A 22879-nucleotide genomic window follows, 5' to 3' on the forward strand; every position below is an offset into this window, starting at 1 on the left:
TGGTCAAGATAACCACCATTAGGTGTCTTCTTACCATTGCTATTGTTAAGGAATACAAATAAGACTTCTAATCATCTCATCTTGAAGATAAGATTACAACTTTTATCTATAGTATCCAGTAGTAAACTATCTCTTTCCAGAAGTTAGTTTACACAGTATAGAGTTAGTTCTAACTGTTAGTTAGTTAGTTAAGATATAGTTAAGTAGTTATATCACAGCTAAGACTCTATATATACTTGATTATGTAATCACCACCACTAACAATGATGGAATAATAATTCACTCTCAACTACTCTTATGACTCTCTAATAATCTACTCTCGATATCTCATTCTCTGCTTCTCTGTTTTCTTCTTTTTTTCTTTCTGTTTCATTGTACATGATACTAGTTTCTTCATTATTTATCATGGTATCATAGCTATAATGAATTGAATCAGTACTCATTCGATTCTCATTTTTCATTTTTATTGAATTTAAGATTTCAACATCTGTCACTTGAATTTTCTATAAACTACTCAATCTGATTACTATAGCTACTGGGTTGGATGGTATCGAAACTTCAGCTCCATCTTCTGTGAATGTCAATAATAGCACTTCCAACTTTCAGGTTGTGTCAAATCCACTTGATATTAATCATCCACTTTACCTCTTTACTGCGGATGTTTCAGGTACTCAACTGGTTTCATTTCTTTTAAAAGAAAGTGAGAATTATGTTGTCTAGAGTAAGGCTGTTAGAAATGCTTTATTAGGATGAAATAAATTTGGTATGGTGGATGAATCTTGGAGAAAAGAAAGTTTCTCAGTTGAATTAGGCAATCAGTGAGAAAGAGTGAATGCAGTAGTGCTGTCTTGGCTTATGAATTCAGTTTCCCATGAACTTCTTGGAGGAGAAGTACATGTTTCTAGTGCTTTAGCTGTCTGGCAAGACTTAAAAGAGAGATTTGATAAAATTAATGGATCTAGAACTAATAATCTACATCAAGAAATTGCATTTATCTCACAAAGAGTTCAATTAGTATCTATGTACTTCATAAAATTGAAAGATTTATGGGATGAATTTGAGTCTTTAGTCCCTCTCCTACTTGTAATTGTGAAAGATCAAGGGACTTTGTGGCTTATCAACAGAGACAAAAACTGTATTAATTTTTTATGTGATTAAATGACACTTACTCTCAAGCAAGAAGTCAAATCTTGCTCATGATCCCTCTACCCTCTTTGAACATGGCATACTCATGATAATGAGTTTTGAGAGTCAAAAAAATATGGCTCAGTTTACAACTGCTACAGGCTTGTTGGGGGATGCACCTAGTGGTCATGATGCACTAGTAATGTACTCAAAGTCTAGTGGAACAGGTGGTGGTTATCACAAATGGAAGAGAAACTATATTTCTACTTACAATCCTACTGCCTTCTGTGATTTCTGCAAGTTGAAAGGTCATTGTAAGGAGGTTTTCTACAAGTTAGTAGGGTATTTACCGGGCCATCCTAAAACATGTTGATCATAAAACCAATGTAGTCAACTCTAATGATACTAGGGGCAATTATGATCAAAGATATAAATAAAAAAGAACAGATGGACCTAGTGCTCATAATGTGGTTACTGAAGAATGGTGCACAACCACACATCACCATCAAGGCTCAAATGGCAACATGAGTTCAAGAGATATGAGTAGCTTGCAAGATGACACATCTACTCCTAATAGAGATAAATCAGCAATGATAACAATGCCTCCAAGATTTACACCAGAACAGTACAATCTAATATGCAAGACATTGGAGTAATAGAATTAAGTGGCACCCTCTATATCAGCTGCTAATGCAGTAAATGTATCAGGTACAAAGAGTGACAGAATAGTGTGTCATAATTCTCTTGAGTGGATTATTGACACAGGTGCTACTAATTATATGGCTATAAATATCAATCTTCTTAATGAAGCATCAATATCTGAGCCTAAACTACACAAATGTATGACATTACCTAATGGTCAAATATCACAAGTAGCACACACTGGATCAAGTAATATATCTGATCACAGTACAATTCGTAATGTCCTACATCTATCATAATTTAGATATAATTTGCTCTCAGTCTCACAGATTACAAAGCAACTTAACTGCTCAACCACCTTCTTCCTTAACTTTTATGTCTTTCAAGATCCTTAGAATGAGAAGGTAAAGGAGATTGGTAAATAAAGAGATGGTCTATTCTTTCTACTTCAGCACAAGCTACCAAGACATGCTAAATCAAGATATGGTTTTAATGTTATTATCTCAAATAAAACTGATGTAGATCTATGGCATAGGAGGCTTGGCCATTACCATTTAAGACTCTCAATCAAATGTTGTCTACACAAATAGATCCTCTAAATAATAGTGTCCCTCTGTGCTATATATGTCCTTGTACTAAGCAAACAAGGCTAGCATTTCCTAGTAGTATCATTGTTAATAGTAAAGCCTTTGATCTAATTCACATGGACCTCTGGACCCTACAAAGTTCCTACTACATATGGTCATAAGTCTTTTTTAATTGTAGTTGATGATTTTACAAAAATGACATGGGTGTTTTATAGAAATTGGAATCTGATGTTTTAGTTATTATTAAGTACTTCATCTCTTACATACAAACTTAGTACGATATTCACATTAAAGTAATCTGAATTGACAATGGAACAGAATTTATCAATAGTATGTGTGCTGAATTACTTCTCAACTTAGAAATCATCCATCAAACTTCTTGTGCTTATACACCCCAACAAAATGGAGTTGCTGAAAGAAAACGTAGACACCTTTTGGAGATAACAAGGGTTGTTAGATTTCAGCCTAACATACCATTAAAATTTTGGGGATATTATGTAAAATTTGTTGCCTACTTAATTAACAAGATCCTCTTTATGAAAAAATTTATAATAAAAAAACCTAGTTTAGATCATCTGAAAGTCCTAGGATGCCTATGTTATGCAAAAAATGTTCATAAAATGGATAAACTCAAGTATAGATCTATAGAGGCAGTGCATATGGGCTATTCTGAGACTAAGAAAGGTTACATCTTATTTGATTTGTCTAATAAAGTTTTCTTTGTCAATAGGGATGTGATCTTTAAGGAAGATATATTTCCATTAAAAACAAACATACCTGCAATAACTTAGCTTATTTTTCCTCAATGCACCTATAACACCCCAAAATATGATCTCGAGATGTCACACGGTGCTCAAGACTACGAGTAGCCTTAAGCTAACCCTGTCTGTCTTCTACTAAGCCTGAATCTCATAATAAGAAATATAGATATAAAAGTCATATTAAATGTGGAAACTATTTGAGATAACTGAGAATAATCTGAATACAATCCCTGAAAATCAAATACTCAAAGTTTGAATCAAATCTAGCTGTCTGACAAGCCTCTACTACTAATAACTAGAGAGTCACAAGGAAAAACCCTCAGCTAACTCAAACTATCTGAAAAGAATACTAAATCATATAGACTAATAACCTGATAAATCTGAATGACTAAGTCCCTGAACTAATGAGAACTCACCAATTGTCGAATGTAGATGGAAATTCTTAAAATCACTCACGCTGCTGAAACTGAGAACCTGAACCTACATTATGAGACAATGTAGCACATAGACGTATATGTGGATCAGTACTTTAAGAATGTACTGAGTATATGAGGGTGAAAAGCATAAGTAAAACAAAGTCTCAATAGTCATCATAGTTTGTAAAATAATACATGCTAAACGTAAATGACTAACCTAAGTAGGAATATAAAATCTGTAATCATGAATAACAAATCATAATTTGTAAATCTAGTGAGTCATAACATTTAGTTCTAAAAGCAGTAATAATATTCTATCTGTAAATCATACTGTCTAAGTGTAAAAAAAGGGCTCACTTCAATATCTAAAATCTAAAAACTGAAATCTATAACTAATATCTTTCTATAAAACATAATCTAAATAAAGTTGTAAGCCTTTACACTTAGATTTCTTAAAAGCTTTTCTGTTAGGGAAAATACTTTATCCGAAGCTTATCTATAAGGGAGGTTCTTCAAACCGGCATAAATCATGTGAGCCAACATGGAGTCCAACGTCTTGTTCCCCTTTGAAAAAAACCTCATGATATGGAGAGGTGTCATACTCTTGCCAAAGAGTATAACCTGAGCTAAGTGATCACATCTGTAACTTTCATCCATATAGAAATGGGAATAATCTGATAATCTGTACCTGCATTGGTTACGTAGTTCTATGGAAGATAGGGTACGCTAATCCCACACTTTTCACTCAGTGCTAAATACTACTCCCTTTTTAATCTGTATGCTCATTCTGTTGAAAATCCACTTTAAAACTAGCATAAGGGTTTATTCTGAAATTAATTAAGCATTTATCTTATTAAATTTGTAAATAAAGTTATTCTAATTTCTGTAATCTGTAATAAATCTGTAAAGTGGATTCCAAATCTCATCTGAGGATTAAAAAATCAAAGATTTATTGAAAATCTATAAATAATCTGATCATAAGATGCTTAAGCATCATCTTTCTTGAAATATCAACATATAATCTTGGGCTTAATAACTCATGCATCAAATTTATGTAAAAACATCATAAAGTTCATGCTTGATATTGAGAATAATGATAATTCAATTCAAAATCTGATTTTCTGCAATATGTATGAATATATGACAATAAACATGAAATTCAACTTCAAAATCTCTCGAGAACTCAAAATCTTGCAAATAACAATAATGGGTATGAACCCTAATTCAAATCCCGTGTATATTCATTCAAAATCATATGAAGTTGTAATTAAAAGCTAGTTTTGGGAACAAGGAGGAAAGAGGATCCTTGTTCATAAACAACACATACCTTAATTGATGATTAAATGGAGAAACTTGAACTTTTGATTCCGATTTGATTTCTTGAAGATGAATTCATGATTATCTTGATTTGGGAATCCTCAATTTAGAGGTTTCTTGGAGAAACAATGGAGGAATTTGATTTCTTGGAGAAGAAGCTTTGGAGCTTTAGGGTTTTCTTTCGAGAAAGAATAGATGAAAATAATCATAAAGTGCTTATAATTAACTTAATTTTATGCTTTGGACAGATTGGGGACTTGGGAATTAATCAAAGAGCCCTTTCTAATTTTTGATCGAAACTGAAAATTCCAACTTTGCATGCCATCGCGACGCGCCACTATCGCAGTGGCTCACTAGATTCTTGACAATTGGGAACTGGCAAATTACCGCGACACAGAGCTATCACGGTACTCTATAGAAATGCTATTTAGGCCATCATCGCGATGCGGTAGCATCGCATTGACCTACTAGAAATGGATAACTGGGAAATTGAACCTCTTCGCGACACGAGCTTATCACAGAGGTCCACTGATAATTAACGAATGGGAATTTAACCTTCACCGCGATGCAGTGATTGCTCAGGTGACACACTGCATTACTAAAAATGTCATAACTCCTCAACCATGTATCGGATTTGGGCTAAATTGGTATCGATGGAAAGCTTATTCAATTATCTATAGAATGAAAAGTCAAAATCTGGAAAATTTCACATGTAACAAAATTTATTCAATTTTTAAGATAACCCTTGACATTCTTGGAGTGAAATTAAGCTAGGAAAAGTATGGGGTATTACAATATCTCCCCCTTGGGAATATTCTTCCTCAAATGTGGCTAGGCAAGCTGAAAATAGTGAGGAGTATGGGGCTACAAGCTATCATGCACAACTTAAATAAAATGTATAACTAAATCTAAAACATACTGAGCTACTTAACTTATCCGTGAGTGCTTGAATTTACATGAGGACAACTACATAGCTGAATCTGAGAATAGAAAAGAACTGAATGAAGGAATACTATTACCTTCAACTAAATCTGAGCTCATGGGGAAGAGATGAGGATACTTGGTACGCATGTCTGCTTCTGATTCCCAAGTGGCACCCTCAACGGACTGATTTTCCATAGAACTTTGGCCAAGGGAACTTTTTGTTACCTAGTCTACGGATCTGATGATCAAGAATCTCTACTGGGACTTCTTCATATGAGAGGCTATTCCGAATATCTGTACTTTCTAGAGGAACTATAATGGTTGAATCGTCCATGCACTTCTTCAACAAGGACACATGGAATACTGGATAAACTGAGGATAAATCTGCGGGTAGCTCAAGCTCATACGCCACCATCCCAATACGACTCAAAATTTAGAAGGGGCCTACATATCGGGGACTAAGCTTTCCTTTTTTACCAAATCTCTTCAGCCCTTTCATGGGTGAAAATTTCAAATACACAAGGTCATTAACCTCGAACTCAAGATCGCTTCTTCTTGCATCTACATAAGATTTCTGATGACTCTGAGCTGCTTTCAATCTCTCTTGAATCAACTGAATTTTATCCATGGCTTCAAACACTATGTCTGGCCCAATTAAAGCGGCCTCACCCACTTTAAACCAACTAACCGGTGATCTACATCTCCGATCATAAAGAGCTTCGAACGGAGCCATCTGAATACTAGCATGATAACTGTTATTATAAGTGAACTCAATCAACGACAAATGCTCCTCCCAACTACCTTTGAAATCAAGAACACATGACCTTAACATATCCTTTAGAGTCTGAATGGTCCTTTCTACCTGACCATCTGTCTGTGGATGAAAGGCTGAACTAAGATAAACTTGGGTACCAAGACCCTTCTGAAAGGCTTTCCAAAACTAAGAGGTAAACTGAGTACCCCTATCTGAGATAATAAACAAAGGAACTCCATGCAATTTGACTAACTCTTTGATATACAACTTAGCATAATCTTCAGTTGTGTAGGATGTGTGAACTGACAAAAAATGTGTTGACTTAGTCAATTTATCTAAAATCACCAAAATCAAATCATGTTAGCGATGCGAATGGGGTAAACTAGTCACAAAATCCATATTCACCTCTTTTCACTTCCAAGTGGGGATACCAAACTCTTGCAATATACCACCAGGTCTTTAGTGCTCTACATTAACCTATTGGCAAGTTGTATACTTTGCTATAAACTTTACTATATCTCTCTTCATACCACTCCACCAATAGATTTCTCATAAGTCGCGGTACATCTTGGTGGATCCTGGATAAATAGAATAATGCGCACCATGCGCTTCCGCCATTATCCATTGCCTTAAATCATCAACACATGGCATACATAATCTACTCTGGTATCTAAACACATCATCTCCCTCTTGGGAGAAAACCTCTATCTTTTGGTCTTTAACTGACCCCTTCAGTTTGAACAAACTAGAATCCTTATCTTGCTTATCTTTTAATTTTGAAACTAGAGAAGATTCGAAACTACTCTGAACGCAAACATTCCCTTCAGCTAAATCAACCAATCTAGCTAACCGATGAACTTCCCGAACTAACTCCTTCTTATTATTCTCCACATAAGTAACACTGCCCATGGACAATCTACTAAGGGCGTCTGTCACTACATTGGCCTTGCCTGGATGATACAACACACTCATGCCAGAATCTTTCAATAATTCTAACCACCTTCTCCGACCAAGATTCAAATCTCTCTGAGTAAACACATACTGCAAGATTTTGTGATCCGTGAACACATCAACATGCACCCCATAAAGATAATGTCTCCAAATTTTCAAAGAAAATATAACAGTAGCTAATTCAAGATCATGGGTAGGGTAATATTTTTTGTGAGGCTTAAGTTGTCTAAAGGCGTAGCCTATAACCTTACCTCTCTGCATCAACACACAACCCAAACCAACTATAGAGGCATCACAATAAACAACGAAACCATCTGTACTATCGGGTAATACTAAAATTAGGGCTGAAGTTAGTCTAGTCTTCAACTCCTGAAAACTCTTCTCGCAGGAATCTGACCACTGAAACTTAACTTTCTTTTGGGTCAATCTAGATATAGGAGACGTAATAGATGAGAAACCCTCAACAAAACATCTGTAATAGCCAGCCAAACCCAAGAAATTCCTAATGTCTGATAGAGAGATAGGTCTAGGCTAATTTCTTATGGCTCTGTCTTTTGAGGATCAACTCTAATACCCTCATTGGAAATAATATGACCAAGAAAAGCTACTGAACTTAGCCAAAATTCACATTTTATGAATTTGGCGAACAACTGGTGATCTCTAAGAATTTGCAATGCAACACTAAGATGGTTTACATGATCAACCTCACTACGAGAGTAGACAAGGATATCATCGATAAAGACTATGACAAACATGTCCAGATACTATTTGAACACTCTATTTATCAAGTCCATGAAAGTTGTTGGGGCATTGTTTAGCCCAAAAGACATGACTAGAAACTCAGAATGACCATAACGGGTTCTGAAAGTTGTCTTTGGAATATCACATTCCCTTACTCTAAGTTGATGATAGCCGGGTCTAAGGTCTATTTTGAGAAGTAACTTGCACTTTAGAGTTGGTCAAATAAATCATCAATTCTAGGAAGAGGATATTTGTTTTTAGTTGTAACTTTATTTAGCTGACGATAGTAGATGCATATTCGCAAAGAACCATATTTCTTTCGCACGAATAAGACAGAAGTGCCCTATGAAGAAACACTAGGCCTTATGAAAACCTTATCTAAAAGATCTTTAAGTTGCTATTTTAACTCTTTAAGCTTGGCAGGAGCCATACGATATGAAGGTATTGAGATGGGTTGAGTATATAGAAGAAGGTCACTACCGAATTCTATTTCCCTATCGGGAGGTACCCCTGACAAATCTTTGGGAAAAATATCAGGAAACTCATTAACTACACTGACTGACTGAACTGTTGGAATCTTAGACTTAGTGTCTTTGACTCAAACTAGAAGATAGATACACCCTTTGGAAATTAACTTTCTAGCTTTAAGGTAGGATATGAAATGACTTTTGGGAGACACTGAATTTTTTTTCCACTCAAAGACTAGCTCATATGGAAACTAAAACTTCACCACTCAGGTGCGACAATCTATGGATGCATAGCAAGAATAGAGCCAATCCATGCCAAGAATAAGATCAAAGACAATCATATCTAAATCTATTAGATCTGCTAACATGATTTTATGAAGGACAGTGATAGGACACTTCCTATAGATCTATTTGGAAATAACTGACTCACCTACTGATGTTCTAATGTTTTACGAAACATTTAGCATCATTTTCTTAGGAAAATTGTATGTTTTCAAGCAACAAAAGTGATATTTAATGAAAGTTTCTAGTGTTTCAGTGAAAGGAGATAACCACAGAAGAAAACTGGAAAAAGTAGAAGAAAAAGGGAATTGATGGTCAAAATGATGGACCGTCAGGTTTACGACGAACCGTCATATATACTGTCAAGTTGAACCAGAATAAGGCCTCCAGAGGAGTCGAGTGACAGACAATATGGCGGACCGTCAGACATAGGACGAACCACCATATTGACCGTCAGTTCTTATCCAGAAGCTACCTTCCAAAAGGACTCCGTGACGGTAAAGATGGCGGACCGTCCCAGGTGTACCATCAGATGTTATCCAGAAATTGTCATTCGGATGAATCGAGTGACGGGAAAGATGGTGGACCGTCAGATCTTTGACGGTCCGTCATATGGACCGTCAAATGGGATGCGGTTTTTTCGTTTTTTAAATTTTAAATTCTTTTTTTAGCTGGGACATATAAATACCAACTTTTAGGGTTAAGAACACATCTTTTACTTTTTACAAGTTTTCTTTTTCATCTATTGAACTTCTTGGTATCCAAGTACTTTGGGGAATTTTAGTATCAAATAACTGATCATTGAAGATTCAAGAACTGATTCTTGGGATTCTTTGTAAGTAAACTTTCCATTTATTTATGAATAATACAAGAATGAATTCTTTATCTTCTATGGAGTGTTGTGGCTAAATCTCATAACTAAGATTATGGGATCCTTAATGTGAAATGCATTTATGGGTTGGGAATCAATTTGAGTTCCATAATTGAATAACATTGCATAAACCTTTCTTCAATTTCATGACTTTTCTTGGTTGCAAACTTGAGGAGTAAGACCTAGAACACCTCTTGTCTGAGAGAAAAGTGTTTGTGGGGAAAAGAAGATGTTTACATGAATTCTAAGGGCCTTAACCTTTAGAGTAATAGCTAATGCCCTAATAGGATTAGCTTACATGAGAACTAGGTTGAAAGAATAAGACATCCTATGAGTTTGAGAAAATTATAGGATAATCTATCCATTTAGGTTGAGAAACTAATGGATATAAAATAGGATTCAACCTTTCTTGCAATTGAATTTGTTAAGTGGAACTCGTAAATAATTCACAACCCAAATGATGCTGGCATTTTGGTGATCATAACCCTGGTTTGATTAATCTGATAAAGTTACGAAATACGGAGAAAATCATTAGTTGAACAAATCTTGTTACAATTTATCATTTTACAAATTAAAGAAAAACCAAACCCCCATTTTGGTTAAGAAACTCTGATCAACAGTCTAATAACAATTACGACACTTAGTGAACACAGTATTCCATGTGGGATTTGACACCCAACCGAGTTGGGTTCTATATTTGACAACGACCGCTTACACTTTCTACTGTAATTTGGATGTATCACTGTGTAACTACAATTATATAATTTAGTTGTCGTTGGTTAGATTGTTCTTCTTATGATTAAGTTATTTTATAGAAAAGGGTAGAAAAGGGAAAGTGTATTTATAAACAGACAAAAAGAGTCACTAAAATAAGATTATACACAACTAAACTAAACCAACTCCATTTAGTTGATGAACGGTCAACTTTGATGGTCCAACTCACGTCTCGTTGGCTATTTTAATTTAGCCCGACAGAACAGATTAAACTTTACTAGATGTAATTAATTAGTTGTAACCCGCTAGCTTTTCTCATGGTAAAGATTTGTAACCAAATTATATCAATTGATTATAATGATTAAGTGGTTCAATTAAACAAAAATCATAATAATTAGTCATGGTTGAGTCTAGAAATTTATTTATTTAATATAAATTTTTAGTATGATAAGTTATCCTTTCTAGATTATCCACTTTTAAATTTTATAAACTATTACTAGATTTTCAAAAGAAGCTAAACAGTTTTTGCTTGATGATAAATTTAAAAATATTTTTGAATAGCAATTAGTATTTGGATAAGCTTCTTAAAAGTATGTATCTTTTCAAGAGAATTTTTGAGAAAACCAGTTTTTACTACTCCTTAAAAACAATTATTTTCTCCTAAAAAGCTTGACCAAATTGAACATCCCACTTTTCCACTCTTGACCTCCCAAAACTTGACCGAACAGGCAATAACAATTAAGTAAAAACTAAGCTAGGTATATTATTAATTTATAATCATAGAGAAGACTGAATTGGTAACATTATTATTGAAATATCTCCTATCACTATATAAAGATGGGTTCATTAAATAATAGTAACAGTAAAGAGAACTGTTCTCCATTATTGAATAAGTGATGTACTCTTTAAATAAGTAAGTAGGTAAATGTGTTCGCAATGTCTAATAAAGAGTTGCATAAATATATACTTCTAGTTTTGTAAGTACATACTGATCAATTCTTCTATTGCTTTCTTTTCCATGTTTGACCCCAGAATAATATAATTGTTCATGATCCATACGTCCAGTAGATCATTAATTTTCGTAGGAATCTAAACACCAGCAGTAATAATCTGCTCGAGAGTTTTTCAGCATTTCTGAAGGCGCCATCTTCTCAAGCTCATGTTGCCTACATTCCCCAAAATTATTACGATTTTGTGGGTCAAAGGCATATGGATAGTCTTCCCTTTCATGAACCTGTGATTTCATCCTCTTGTACAGCCTCATTGTTGCTACACAATCATCATATGGATCTTGCACTCCTGTCTGAATCTCGTACCTATCAATCACAAGATAATTAAGATTGATTATGAGTGTTAAGTCAAATTAATTAATATTTGGTGTGAATTTGAGCACAAAATCTTCAATTTTTTGAAATAAAATTAATATTTTAGAAACTACAATAAAAGTACTTTAAGTCGGAATGATTAACAATTTAGAATAACTAAAAGTATATAAAAAAATTATGGTCAATGAAAATATCCGATGAAAGTCCAAAATATATAGTAACTAGGAGTTTAGGACAAACAAAATGAAATGAATAGAGTATATATTTACAAAGCCTCAGCATTTGAGATACTAGCTAGTGAGAAATATATCAAAAAAATTTCTTGAAATACCTTAGTGAAATATAATAGTTTAACTTCTTTTCTCCAAACGAAATTATTTACGTCCAAACATATATTTAACTTCAACTTTCAAAACCCTTTCTAAACTTCAAATTCACGTACAACTTATTTCCCAACTTTAACCAAATGTTTTTACAACGCATTCTAAGAATCATTTCTTTTAATTAGGATTCCATAGGATACTTGGTAGTTGGTACCAATATAAATATATAATATCAGTAGATGACGCTGAAAACATTGAAATTTGCTTATTTACGTACCCAAGATAAGCTTTGGTCAAGTGCTTGAGTGAGTTGCTGAACCTGCTTGTTTTCAACAATGGAGGGTATATTGCAGTATCCCTTCATAAAAAATTGTTGAATAAACGTCAAACTATATATTGTAAATTAGGATGGAGTTACATTTAATTTATAATTGTCTTATATATCATACTTCATTAATTATGTTGCACATATTGTGTAATTATATTCGTTAAACTAAAGACTTACCTTATCATTATTGTTGGGTATTCGAGTTCCAAGCATTTCAAATCATTAACCAAACTAGGACCAACAAGGATCCTAGCTTTTTCACTTCTTGAACGTATTAGTGTTAAAGGTTCTCCATTACAAAGATAATCTTGAATCATTTTTGATACTTGTTTCAGACTTTCAGTGGCACTGCATCCCTCAAATGTCTTGGCCTTATCCCCGTTATTTCATACCTAAACATTACATTGATCAATTCATATAAGACTACATTAATTAAATTCATAAGACTATAATTGATTAATTAGACTTTAGTAACTTGTACTATAATCAATAATTACCTGTAGTTAGTGATGGGAAGATTTGGTGCAACGTAGGAGTGAAATAGGATTCTTTCATGTTCATCAATTAGGCAAACTCTAGCACAAAGGTCAAGAGAGCCATCACTGCCACCACCTACCATTTTGCAGGAAAGAGCAACAACTCTTCCATGTCTATTCTCAATCCTTAGGTCATCTTGAATGGGATAAAGCAAATCCTGAACACGAACCAACACAACTATAAGGATTTGAGCAAACTAGGGTGTCAAATGGATAAGTTATGATAAGATTTTGGGGGGTTAAAACAGGTTGACTTATTAATTAAACGGGAGACCATATATAACTTGTCTAATATTTGCTTGTTTATTTGACAGGTCAATTTTGACTAAATAGTGGATCATGATCCAGGTCAATTTGGACTAAATAATGGATCATGATCCTATCTGTCTATTTTTCTTTATTTGTGTGCGCTTTTATAAATTTTCATTTATCAAATCAAATTAATAATATTATATTTATTTATATACTTAATCACCATAACAATACAAAACAGACAAAAAAAACTCACTACTCTTTTTCAATGATTTGATAAAGATCTCTTATGGATCGATTTAACTAGGTATACAACCCATGTGTTCTGACTAAAATGACCTACCAATGAATATCTATTAAACTCATCCAATCAATATTTTTGCGAGACTGTGTGTGTTGTGGATTTTGAATAAGCATACATTATTTGAGAGCGTGGGAGTTGGCATGATTCTTTGTGAGCCCTTAGTGCACTCTGGCTAGCAAGGAGTGTCAAACAAATATAACATCCTCGCTCCTTGAAAATCTTCCCACAATCGGCCTTTGGTAATGACCCTAAAAAGACATATATAGTAATTTGGTAGCAACACAAAATCATGTTACCACTCATGACTAATTAGAAGAAGAAATTTTCTTAAAAATAAAAATTAAGATTACCAGTGAGATGTTCTCTCAAAGAGTCAAAAGATCGACAGTGTATTTGACAAATCCCACACACAGGTTCATGAACTGAATGATAAGATGTCCTCATGTGGTCAATTAGGTTCTCCAGTTTGTTGAATTGCTTATAGCATGCTGCACACTTGTTTCTATTGTCCAACGAAATTTGTAAAGAGGCTTAAGTTTCATGGATTCACGGTATAAACAAATTTATACAATCTGATCATTTGTATATATGATAAGCATAGTTAAATCTTATAAACATTATTTAACTTATTATCATAGTTTAAAATGCACCAATAGTGTAAAAATCATTGCACGGTATGTAACTTAAATTCGTTTGAAAGAGCACCCTTTATTTAATTAATACTATCACGCTTACTGATAATGAATGAAACAAATAATATAAAGCATGAAAAAAGTCCTATAGTACCTGAGGATTTTGGAAGACTCGGATCTATGATCCATGGGAGTAGTAGTAATGCTTGAGAAATATTAATTGAATAGAGAAGATAAAGAGATGAGAATAGTTGAGAGGGGGCATCAACCTATTTATAATACAGGTAATGCAAGATGAATTAGCCTCTGGAATATTCTTGTTTCTAATTAAGAAAATCATTCAACTACATTGTTACAATACCATATATGGGCTAAATCTCACTTTTAAGGTAAGGCAATTAAAAAATATCCCAAGTTTGGCTATACTGCAAATGGGAAACTTTTCTAGTAATCAAAATGCTTGGGCCCCCACAATGTCCTAGCAAGACCACTGCCCATATCTAAGGTTCTAAAAAGAAATTTTATTTAAGTTATACTTGCCGGATGTCATAAAATAAAATAAGTTATTACACCTCAGCAAATTAATTTATCCCGTTTCCAAATTTACTTACTATACCTAAAAATGTAGACGTTTAATTACTTATATTTGCACACATTTACCAACGTAATCTCTGTTGCAGCTTAATATATACAACCAATTAACCATATACGTACGACATCTTATTCATTCCTCATTTGAACTTTTTTTTTACTTGGAACATATATCCAATAATGATAAAATTAGTTATGATCTACTCAATTATTCGTCCATAAATTAGGAGTCTGCTTAGATTTTTAAGCCATATTAATTTTTAAGCACTTTTATAGTGTCCGGATAAGATTAAAAAGAAATGTTTCTACGTCTTTTTAAGACAAACTTTTCAAATAGAGTCAAAATTTCTAACTTATGACTTATGACTCATGAATAAAAAGATCTAAAAATTACTTATATACACAAGTTAAAGTTACATAATTACATTAAATCCCAAATTGGTAAAGTATTTACACAAATCCTCAAATAATTACAAAAATCCCCTTATTTGACAATTTCTCTTTTCTTAATATTATACATTAAAAAAAGGCTGTCTTTTTCTCCTTTTTTTATCTCCCATTACAAATCAGTTTATCCTCCATTATTCAATCCTTTTTTCACGCCTAAAATCAAGCAATCATACTTAGAGTTTACCATTAGAAGTTTTCAAACATTAATTGAATTTATTGATTTCATTCATTATTTTTTTTTAAACTTCACTAAATCAGAAAGTCATGGACTTATTTGAGAAAACAAAGGTAAAAAAATGACGACGAATTATCAGAAGTTTCGAAAAATCTCCATTGGGTCATCATCATCATCAGCAGCAGAGTACAACAGGGTGGAACATGGCACGAAAAATGAATCCCCTGAATAGAGCACAACGACGTTTATTCAAATGATTGAATCAAGAAATCACTTACTCAATCTTCTGTAAGAATCTAAATCCTAATTATTTGATTATTTAATATTTGTTTATATTATTCTATTTCTGAAAAGAAATGATCTTGCTTCGTTTTATATTTTTTTAATACTCTTTCAAAGATTCTATTTTGTAATATCAAATTCTTTCTATATTCTTGGAGCTAACTTTATGTTTCAAAGATTCTATTTTATATGTTTTAGTATTTTGTCTAACTTTATGTTTGCTTTTTATTGAAATAGGCTAGCTTTGTGGTTGCAAAGATAACTACAATTTGTACACCGAGGCTACTCAAAAGAATAAGTGATTTGCTATGATGAAAAAAAATTACTCGTCATCACGTCCAAAGATGTAGATTTTATACATTATACATTACTTTATTTAACACTTATGCATAATGTAAGTTTTTGTATATATAGAAGAGGTTGTTTTTGTATTTAGTCGGATTATACAATTATAATCTATGAATTTTGTATAAGGTTACATTATACATTCTGACAAGTTTATAGATAAATAATGTATAATGTTAACATTTTATATATATGGTGTAGCATTATACATTCTTGAAGTTTTTATTTGAAAGTATAAGATATAATATATCAGACATTATACATTAGTTATTTTGGAAGACTAATGTATAATATAAGTCTAATGATATATATTTTCAATATGTTATACATTAGAAGTTCTTATTACATTAGTTGTGTTTTATGTTGTATTTTACAGTCAAAAAGTCTTATTTTTGTATAATTTTTCATTATACCTTCTGTCAAACTTATAGGTCATACATGTTTAAAGTGAAAACTTTAGATGTGTAATATGACATTATACATTACTGCAGTTTATTTTTAAAATATATAAGTTGCCCTTATTCTTATTCTAAAGTATAATATAAGCCTGAAGATATATATTTTAATATGTTATACATTAAAAATCCTTATAAGATGTATTTTATGCTTTATGTGGTATTATACTGTTAGAAAGTCTTATTTTTGTATTAATTTTCATTATACCTTCTGTCAAGATATATACGTCAGATATGTTTAAGGTGAAAAATTTAGATGTGTAGTATAACATTACACATTACTGCAGTTTATTTTTTAAATGTATAAGTTGCTCTCATACATGTGAAATTGTTGTGTATTTTACTTCAATTTTTTTATGAACTTCGTCAATACTCAATTCCATCGCGATCGTAGCAATCAATTTTAAAAAGTTAATACTTTTCGAAATAATAATTGCATCACTTTTATAGAATTGATAAATGATTTTCAACTCCCAAATTTCAAAATGACGCAACAATATAGGGATGTTCATATTTTTTTTTGAGAATTAAAGAAAGACGAAGACGACTTTTTTTTTCAAAACGTCATTAAAAATGAGGAAAACTAATAGTGATGTTTAAGAGTTTTTTTGAATTTAAATTTCAGTTATTTTATTTAATCATACAAAACATAATTATAAGTAATTAATGGCTTTATTTAAGGGAATGAAAAATTTTATCTGATTACTCTTTCCATGAATGTAGGAGTTATGTTTTACCATCTTACCTTAAATATATGATTAACTGTTTTATCATACATTTGAGCTACGTATGATGGACAACCGAATGTATGAGTATATTTGCAAAATTTGGGAGAGAGAAAACTAGAAGGAATTTTATGTAATTAGTTTCAATAGGTAGGGGATTTATGTTGTTTACACTAAAAAGATTATCATAATGTGTTCTAATGTACTCAACTCATTTTAATTTACCGGCCCATTTCAATTCATCTAAAATTTTGGTTGATTTTAATTTATCTCTGAAAACTACTGTTAAGATATTTTTTAAAATTTTTTTTTTCGTTTGTTTGATGTTGTTAGTTAGTTAGATAATATAGTTCCAAGGCATGAAAGTAAAAAAACTAGAGTGAGAAGCTCCAGCTTCTCTCTAGCCTTATAAACAAAAAAAATCTTTTTTATATGTCCTCTGTTATGAACTCAAACAGTGAACCAACATTAGACAACAAAGTAAATGGGCTGGCTATTCAAATGGAAGAAATTGGGCCTGAGAAGCAGCCACATAGGAGCAATAGGCAGAAACATGTCAATAAGCTTTTGAAGAATTATATATGGCATTCGGGTTGAGGCACGTGTTAATAGTTCATTGGTTTATAGGGGAATACTATAGTATATTATGCACTATCTAGGATAGAAGTAGGGCATCATCGTATTATATTGCAGCATATTCTCGTGTGCTCGCCTCTCTTTCTCCCTGTAACCCTTCCCATCTTTACCCTCTTCTTCTAGCAGTAGTAACTATATAAGTTAGTATCATTAAACTTTGTTTTCGTTTCAATAAACTTCACCCGTGTTTCTGATTTTTGAGATTTCAGATTACTGTATTGGTGCTTTCATTATTGTATTCCAATGGGGGATACTCGACTCAAGCAGCTTGAAGAGACACAAAAGGGTATGGCCCGGGAGATGTCAAAAATTCAATTAGCGGTCAACGTCCAACAAAAATTAATGCAAGAGGTTCTTAATCAAGTGTCGTCGATTGGTTCTCAGTTGAAAGCTCCGTTGGTAGAATCCTCTCGCTCGAAATCGACCGAAGTTGTTCTGTCTTCCCGTACCGTCGATAGCAACTTAGTTATGCTACGACACAAACCAGCATCAGTGGAGCTGAATAGGTTTTTTGGCGAACACCCGGATGCCTAGGTATTTCAAGTTGAATGATATTTTGTTTTTTCCTCTATCCTCCTAGAGCAATAATTATCTCTGGCTTTTTTTTATTTGGATGGGACCGCTCTTGAATGGTATTGCTGGCTCTTCCTAAACAAGCAGTTGGTTGATTGGCCTCATTTTTATTCTAAGCTATTCATTCAATTTTGAAAAAGAAAATTGGAGGATCCAGAAGGCCGGCTAGCGAAACTTCATAAAACTTCCACCGTCGCCGACTATCAGGCTAGGTTTGAAGCTACCGCTAATAAGACTGAGGATATACCAGACACCTTGATGGTTAAGTTATTTGTATCTAGGATTTATTTGGATATCAAAACGAATGTGTTGGATTATAGACGCAACACTCTTGATGAGGCTATTTCCTTGTCCCATACCCATGAGCAATGTCTTAATCTAGAAAAAGGGTCGATGTAACCAACTTTTACTAGGACCCAACCTCTACTACCCAACCCTTAGTCTCGATCTCTAGCACCCTCTAGAAACATAGGTACCCTTAGTCTCGATCTCTATCACCCTCTAGAAACACAGGTGTTCCCTCTACTAAGTTTTCTATCAAACGTTTGTCTTCAGTTGAGATGCAACAACGTTGGGAAAAATGATTGTGCTATTATTATGATGAGAAATATATGGCTAATCTTTGATGCACAAATCTGCCTTAAATCCTTCTACTCAAAGGTGATTCAAACCCCTATTTATCCAGAATTAGAGGATTCCACCATGGAGGATTTGTTAATTGAGGAGCTCCAATGCTTGGAATTGTAAGCTAAATTCATAATTTCATACCATGCCTTGGATGGAGGCCGTTCTCGTATTATTTTATGTTTCAAAGGGCATGTGCAGGGGTATCCTATCACTATTTTGGTTGATGGGGGAAGTACACATAATTTCATTCAAACTCGAGTTTCTAAGTTCCTAAATATCACAGTTACACCCATTACTAATTTTGCGGTAGATATAGGTAATGGTCAACGCCTCCGATGTGAAGGGTGATTCGAGATGTATGATTCTCGGTCCAAGGGACTGACCTTTCTATAGACTTGCATGTATTAGATTTCCATGGAGAAGATGTAGTACTTAAAGGTGTTATGACCTGAGGCTACCCCCTAGTCAAAACAACGATGCTTACAACCACAAGGGTCATAAACTAACCCATGAACTAATACCTGCGTGAGCACTGAATAAATAGTAACAAAATATATAAGCGGAAAATAAACTGACATAAAACTGAAATCTGAATACTGAAAAATGCATCAAAGTATGCCTGAACAACTTATAAAATACTAGAAACCAATTTTTTAACCAAAATATCTAGCAATACTGAAGCAGCTAACTGACTATCTAACTGATTGTCTGAACATCTGAAAGCCTCTAAACTAACTTAGGATTTGATGGGATAGACCCCCAACTAACTCTGACTGACTGAAAAAATGAAGTACTAAAATAATTGAACAATCATAACATGTCCTCGATGGATGAGGACTAACCATTATGGCTGCTGGATTACGCTGAGTTGACTAACTACGGCTGGGAAACTGTGCATTTAAACCTATGATATAAGACATCATAGCGCAAAGAAGAGTATGCGGTTAGTACTTTAAATGTACTGGTGTATGAGATGTGGATAGACTGATATGCATGGGGTACTATGCATATGAAATAAGAACTAACTGAATAGCATGAGAATAATGAACATGAATGCATGAAAATTGTCATATCTGAGAATGCAAGACTAAGTGTATATCTATTATGTTACTGAGATAATTTGTAATCTAAATAATTGAAAGCTGTAAAACTGAATATATGAAAGTCTTACACTTATTCAAGCAAACCTAAACTTAAGATACACTAAGTACTGTACTATGACTATAGGAGATATCATCTAACCAACATGCCCCAATCTCAGCTAATTGGGGTCCAACATGTAACCGTAGTTGGAAGGGTGTCAGTATCGTGCCACGGGTACTAACACTGGCTGTGTGGATCCACTAATCTAATGTCTCGAAGGACTAGGGAGTCAATTCTAAACTGACGGGTGACCCCTAAAAGAGTGTCAATCCTAAACTGGTGGGTGACATCTCATAATCCTACGCTGGCTACGTAATTCTGGAACTTAGGGACTGCTACTAAGGATTCAGTTCTAACTGGCAGATGAGTCCCCATCTTTAGGTTCGTTCGGTGCTAAATCCTACTCCCAACTAACTGACACTAGTACTAAACTGAACTAAACTCAACTAAATGCTATTACATAACTGATAGTGCTCATCATGAATATGAATATCTGAGTATACTGATAAGATTCATGGATTAACTGTCTGAGTACTTGAAAAACTGAATTCATGTAAAACACGTAAGTATCGGGTGTTCACAACCCACCAGCACTGAATGGAAGTACTAACAATGCCATATAAAAGCTTTAAAACCATAATAGGAGATTATTTTTCAAAACCCAAAACTTAGGCAATTCATCAAACATATGAGAGTCATGAACTTAAGCATGGGGATAGATAAAGAATGCGAGAATGACATGATCACAAGACTAAAATCATAAATTATGGATTTAACGTGAATATTTCAACATTTAAAACATATAATGTCTAATTCCACTTGAAAACACTCATAAACATAACTTGTAATTGAATTAAAAAGAGATTCATAGAAATAGTTCGACTTAAACATGTAAAACTCATAATTTAAAAACCAAAAAGGATTCTTAGACTCCATGGGTGAAAGGAGCTCATGGATGAACATCATACATACCTTAATCTTTCAACTTGATAAGAAAACACAATTCTTGATGGTTTCTTAAAGGTTCTTGAACTTGGAGAACTTGAATTCTTGATTTCTTGGGGAGAAAGGAATTGAATTTGTGTTCTTGAAAAAGGGGAAGGGTTTTCTTGAAAAGGATTAGGAGAAGAAGGACAAATAATATCCCAATACGTGTTATGGACGATTTGGGTTGAGGTGAAAAGACCCAATTTCCCCTCAACTATTTAAATTCGAAACTGGACGTAACACATTTACCGCAACGCAGTCTAATCGCGGTTGGTCATTTTTCTTACCGCGACGCGGTCAACATGAGAACTAGAATAGGGTCGCGACGCGGGATTATCGTGGTATCCCTCTGGTTCCGTGATCCAAACATGCCCCAAACCTTGTTTGAAAAATTTGAAACTTCTTCGAGACATGCTCCTTACACCCCTGAATATGAATCAACTCAAAAACTAATGTCTCGAGGTCAGGAAGACCAAATTAAAAATTCTCAAAGTTTAGAAGCCTTAAAAATGACTAAGTTCCTAACATTTAGTAAAATTTTCAGGCCTTAAGCCCCTTATGCATTCAACTGAAAGCTGAACAAAGCTAAGATTAGTACGGTGTATTACAATATCTCCCCCTTAGAAATATTCATCCTCGAATGAGATTGGCTAGACTGAGAGTATTGAACTAAGGCAACTGAGATCACATACTAAACATGCATGACTGGGAACATGAATACACAACTGAGTCTGAAACATGATGCATAAAATGAACTGATTTCGTAAATACATGATATGACATAATAATGTTTATATAGCTGGAACAAAGAATGGAAAAGAGTCAATCTAAGTAAAACTGTTACCTCAAGCTGGGTCTGAGTTCGCAGAAAAAAGATGAGGGTACTTGGTACGCATATCTGCTTCTGTTTCCTTAGTAGCTCCTTCTATGGACTGATTCTTCCATAGAACTTTAACCAAGGAAACTTCTTTGTTCCTTAACCTACAAATCTGATGATCAAGGATCTCAACTGGGACTTCTTTAAAAGAAAGGCTATCTCGAACACCTGTAATTTCTAAAGGTATAAAAATAGTTGAATGGCCAATACATTTCTTTAACAAAGAAACATGAAACACCGGATGGACTGATGCTAAATCTGCAGGCAACTCTAGCTCATAAGCTACCTTCCCAAAACGGTTCAAGATTCTATAAGGACCAACATATCAGGGAATAAACTTTCCCTTCTTGCCAAATTCCTTGGGTGAGATTTTTAAATAGACTAAGTCACTAACATCAAACTCAAAATCTCTCTTCCTCACATTTGCATAAGATTTCTGACGACTTTGGGTTGTCTTTAGCCTCTCCCAACTGAACTTTCTCCATCATATCAAACACCAAATTTGGCCCTATCAAAGCAGCCTCACCTACTTCAAACCAACCAATATGAGACCTACATCTCCTTCTATAGAGAGTCTCAAATGGAGCCATCTAAATATTGGAGTGATAACTGTTATTATAGGGAAACTCAATCAAGAGTAAGTGGTCATCCTAACTACCTTTAAAATCAATAACATAAGCTCTCAATATATCCTCTAAGGTCTAAATGGTTCTCTCTGCTTGACCATCTGTCTGGGGATGAAAAGTTGTACTAAGATGAAC

The 22879-nt window shown here is 33.7% G+C and overlaps 1 protein-coding gene across 1 annotated transcript; it reads right to left on the minus strand.

Moving 5' to 3' along the window:
- Positions 1-11543: 11543 nt before the first annotated feature.
- Positions 11544-17328, minus strand: LOC107852618 (RNA exonuclease 4-like). Its single transcript, XM_047407746.1, is given in 6 exon segments — positions 11544-11868; positions 12478-12558; positions 12706-12863; positions 12866-12920; positions 13026-13261; positions 17296-17328. Coding segments are annotated over 6 exon segments (807 nt in total). The 3' UTR covers positions 11544-11624.
- Between the last annotated feature and the right edge of the window lie 5551 nt (positions 17329-22879).

The sequence above is a fragment of the Capsicum annuum genome, chromosome 2, assembly GCF_002878395.1.
Source record: "Capsicum annuum cultivar UCD-10X-F1 chromosome 2, UCD10Xv1.1, whole genome shotgun sequence".
Classification (NCBI taxonomy): domain Eukaryota; kingdom Viridiplantae; phylum Streptophyta; class Magnoliopsida; order Solanales; family Solanaceae; genus Capsicum; species Capsicum annuum.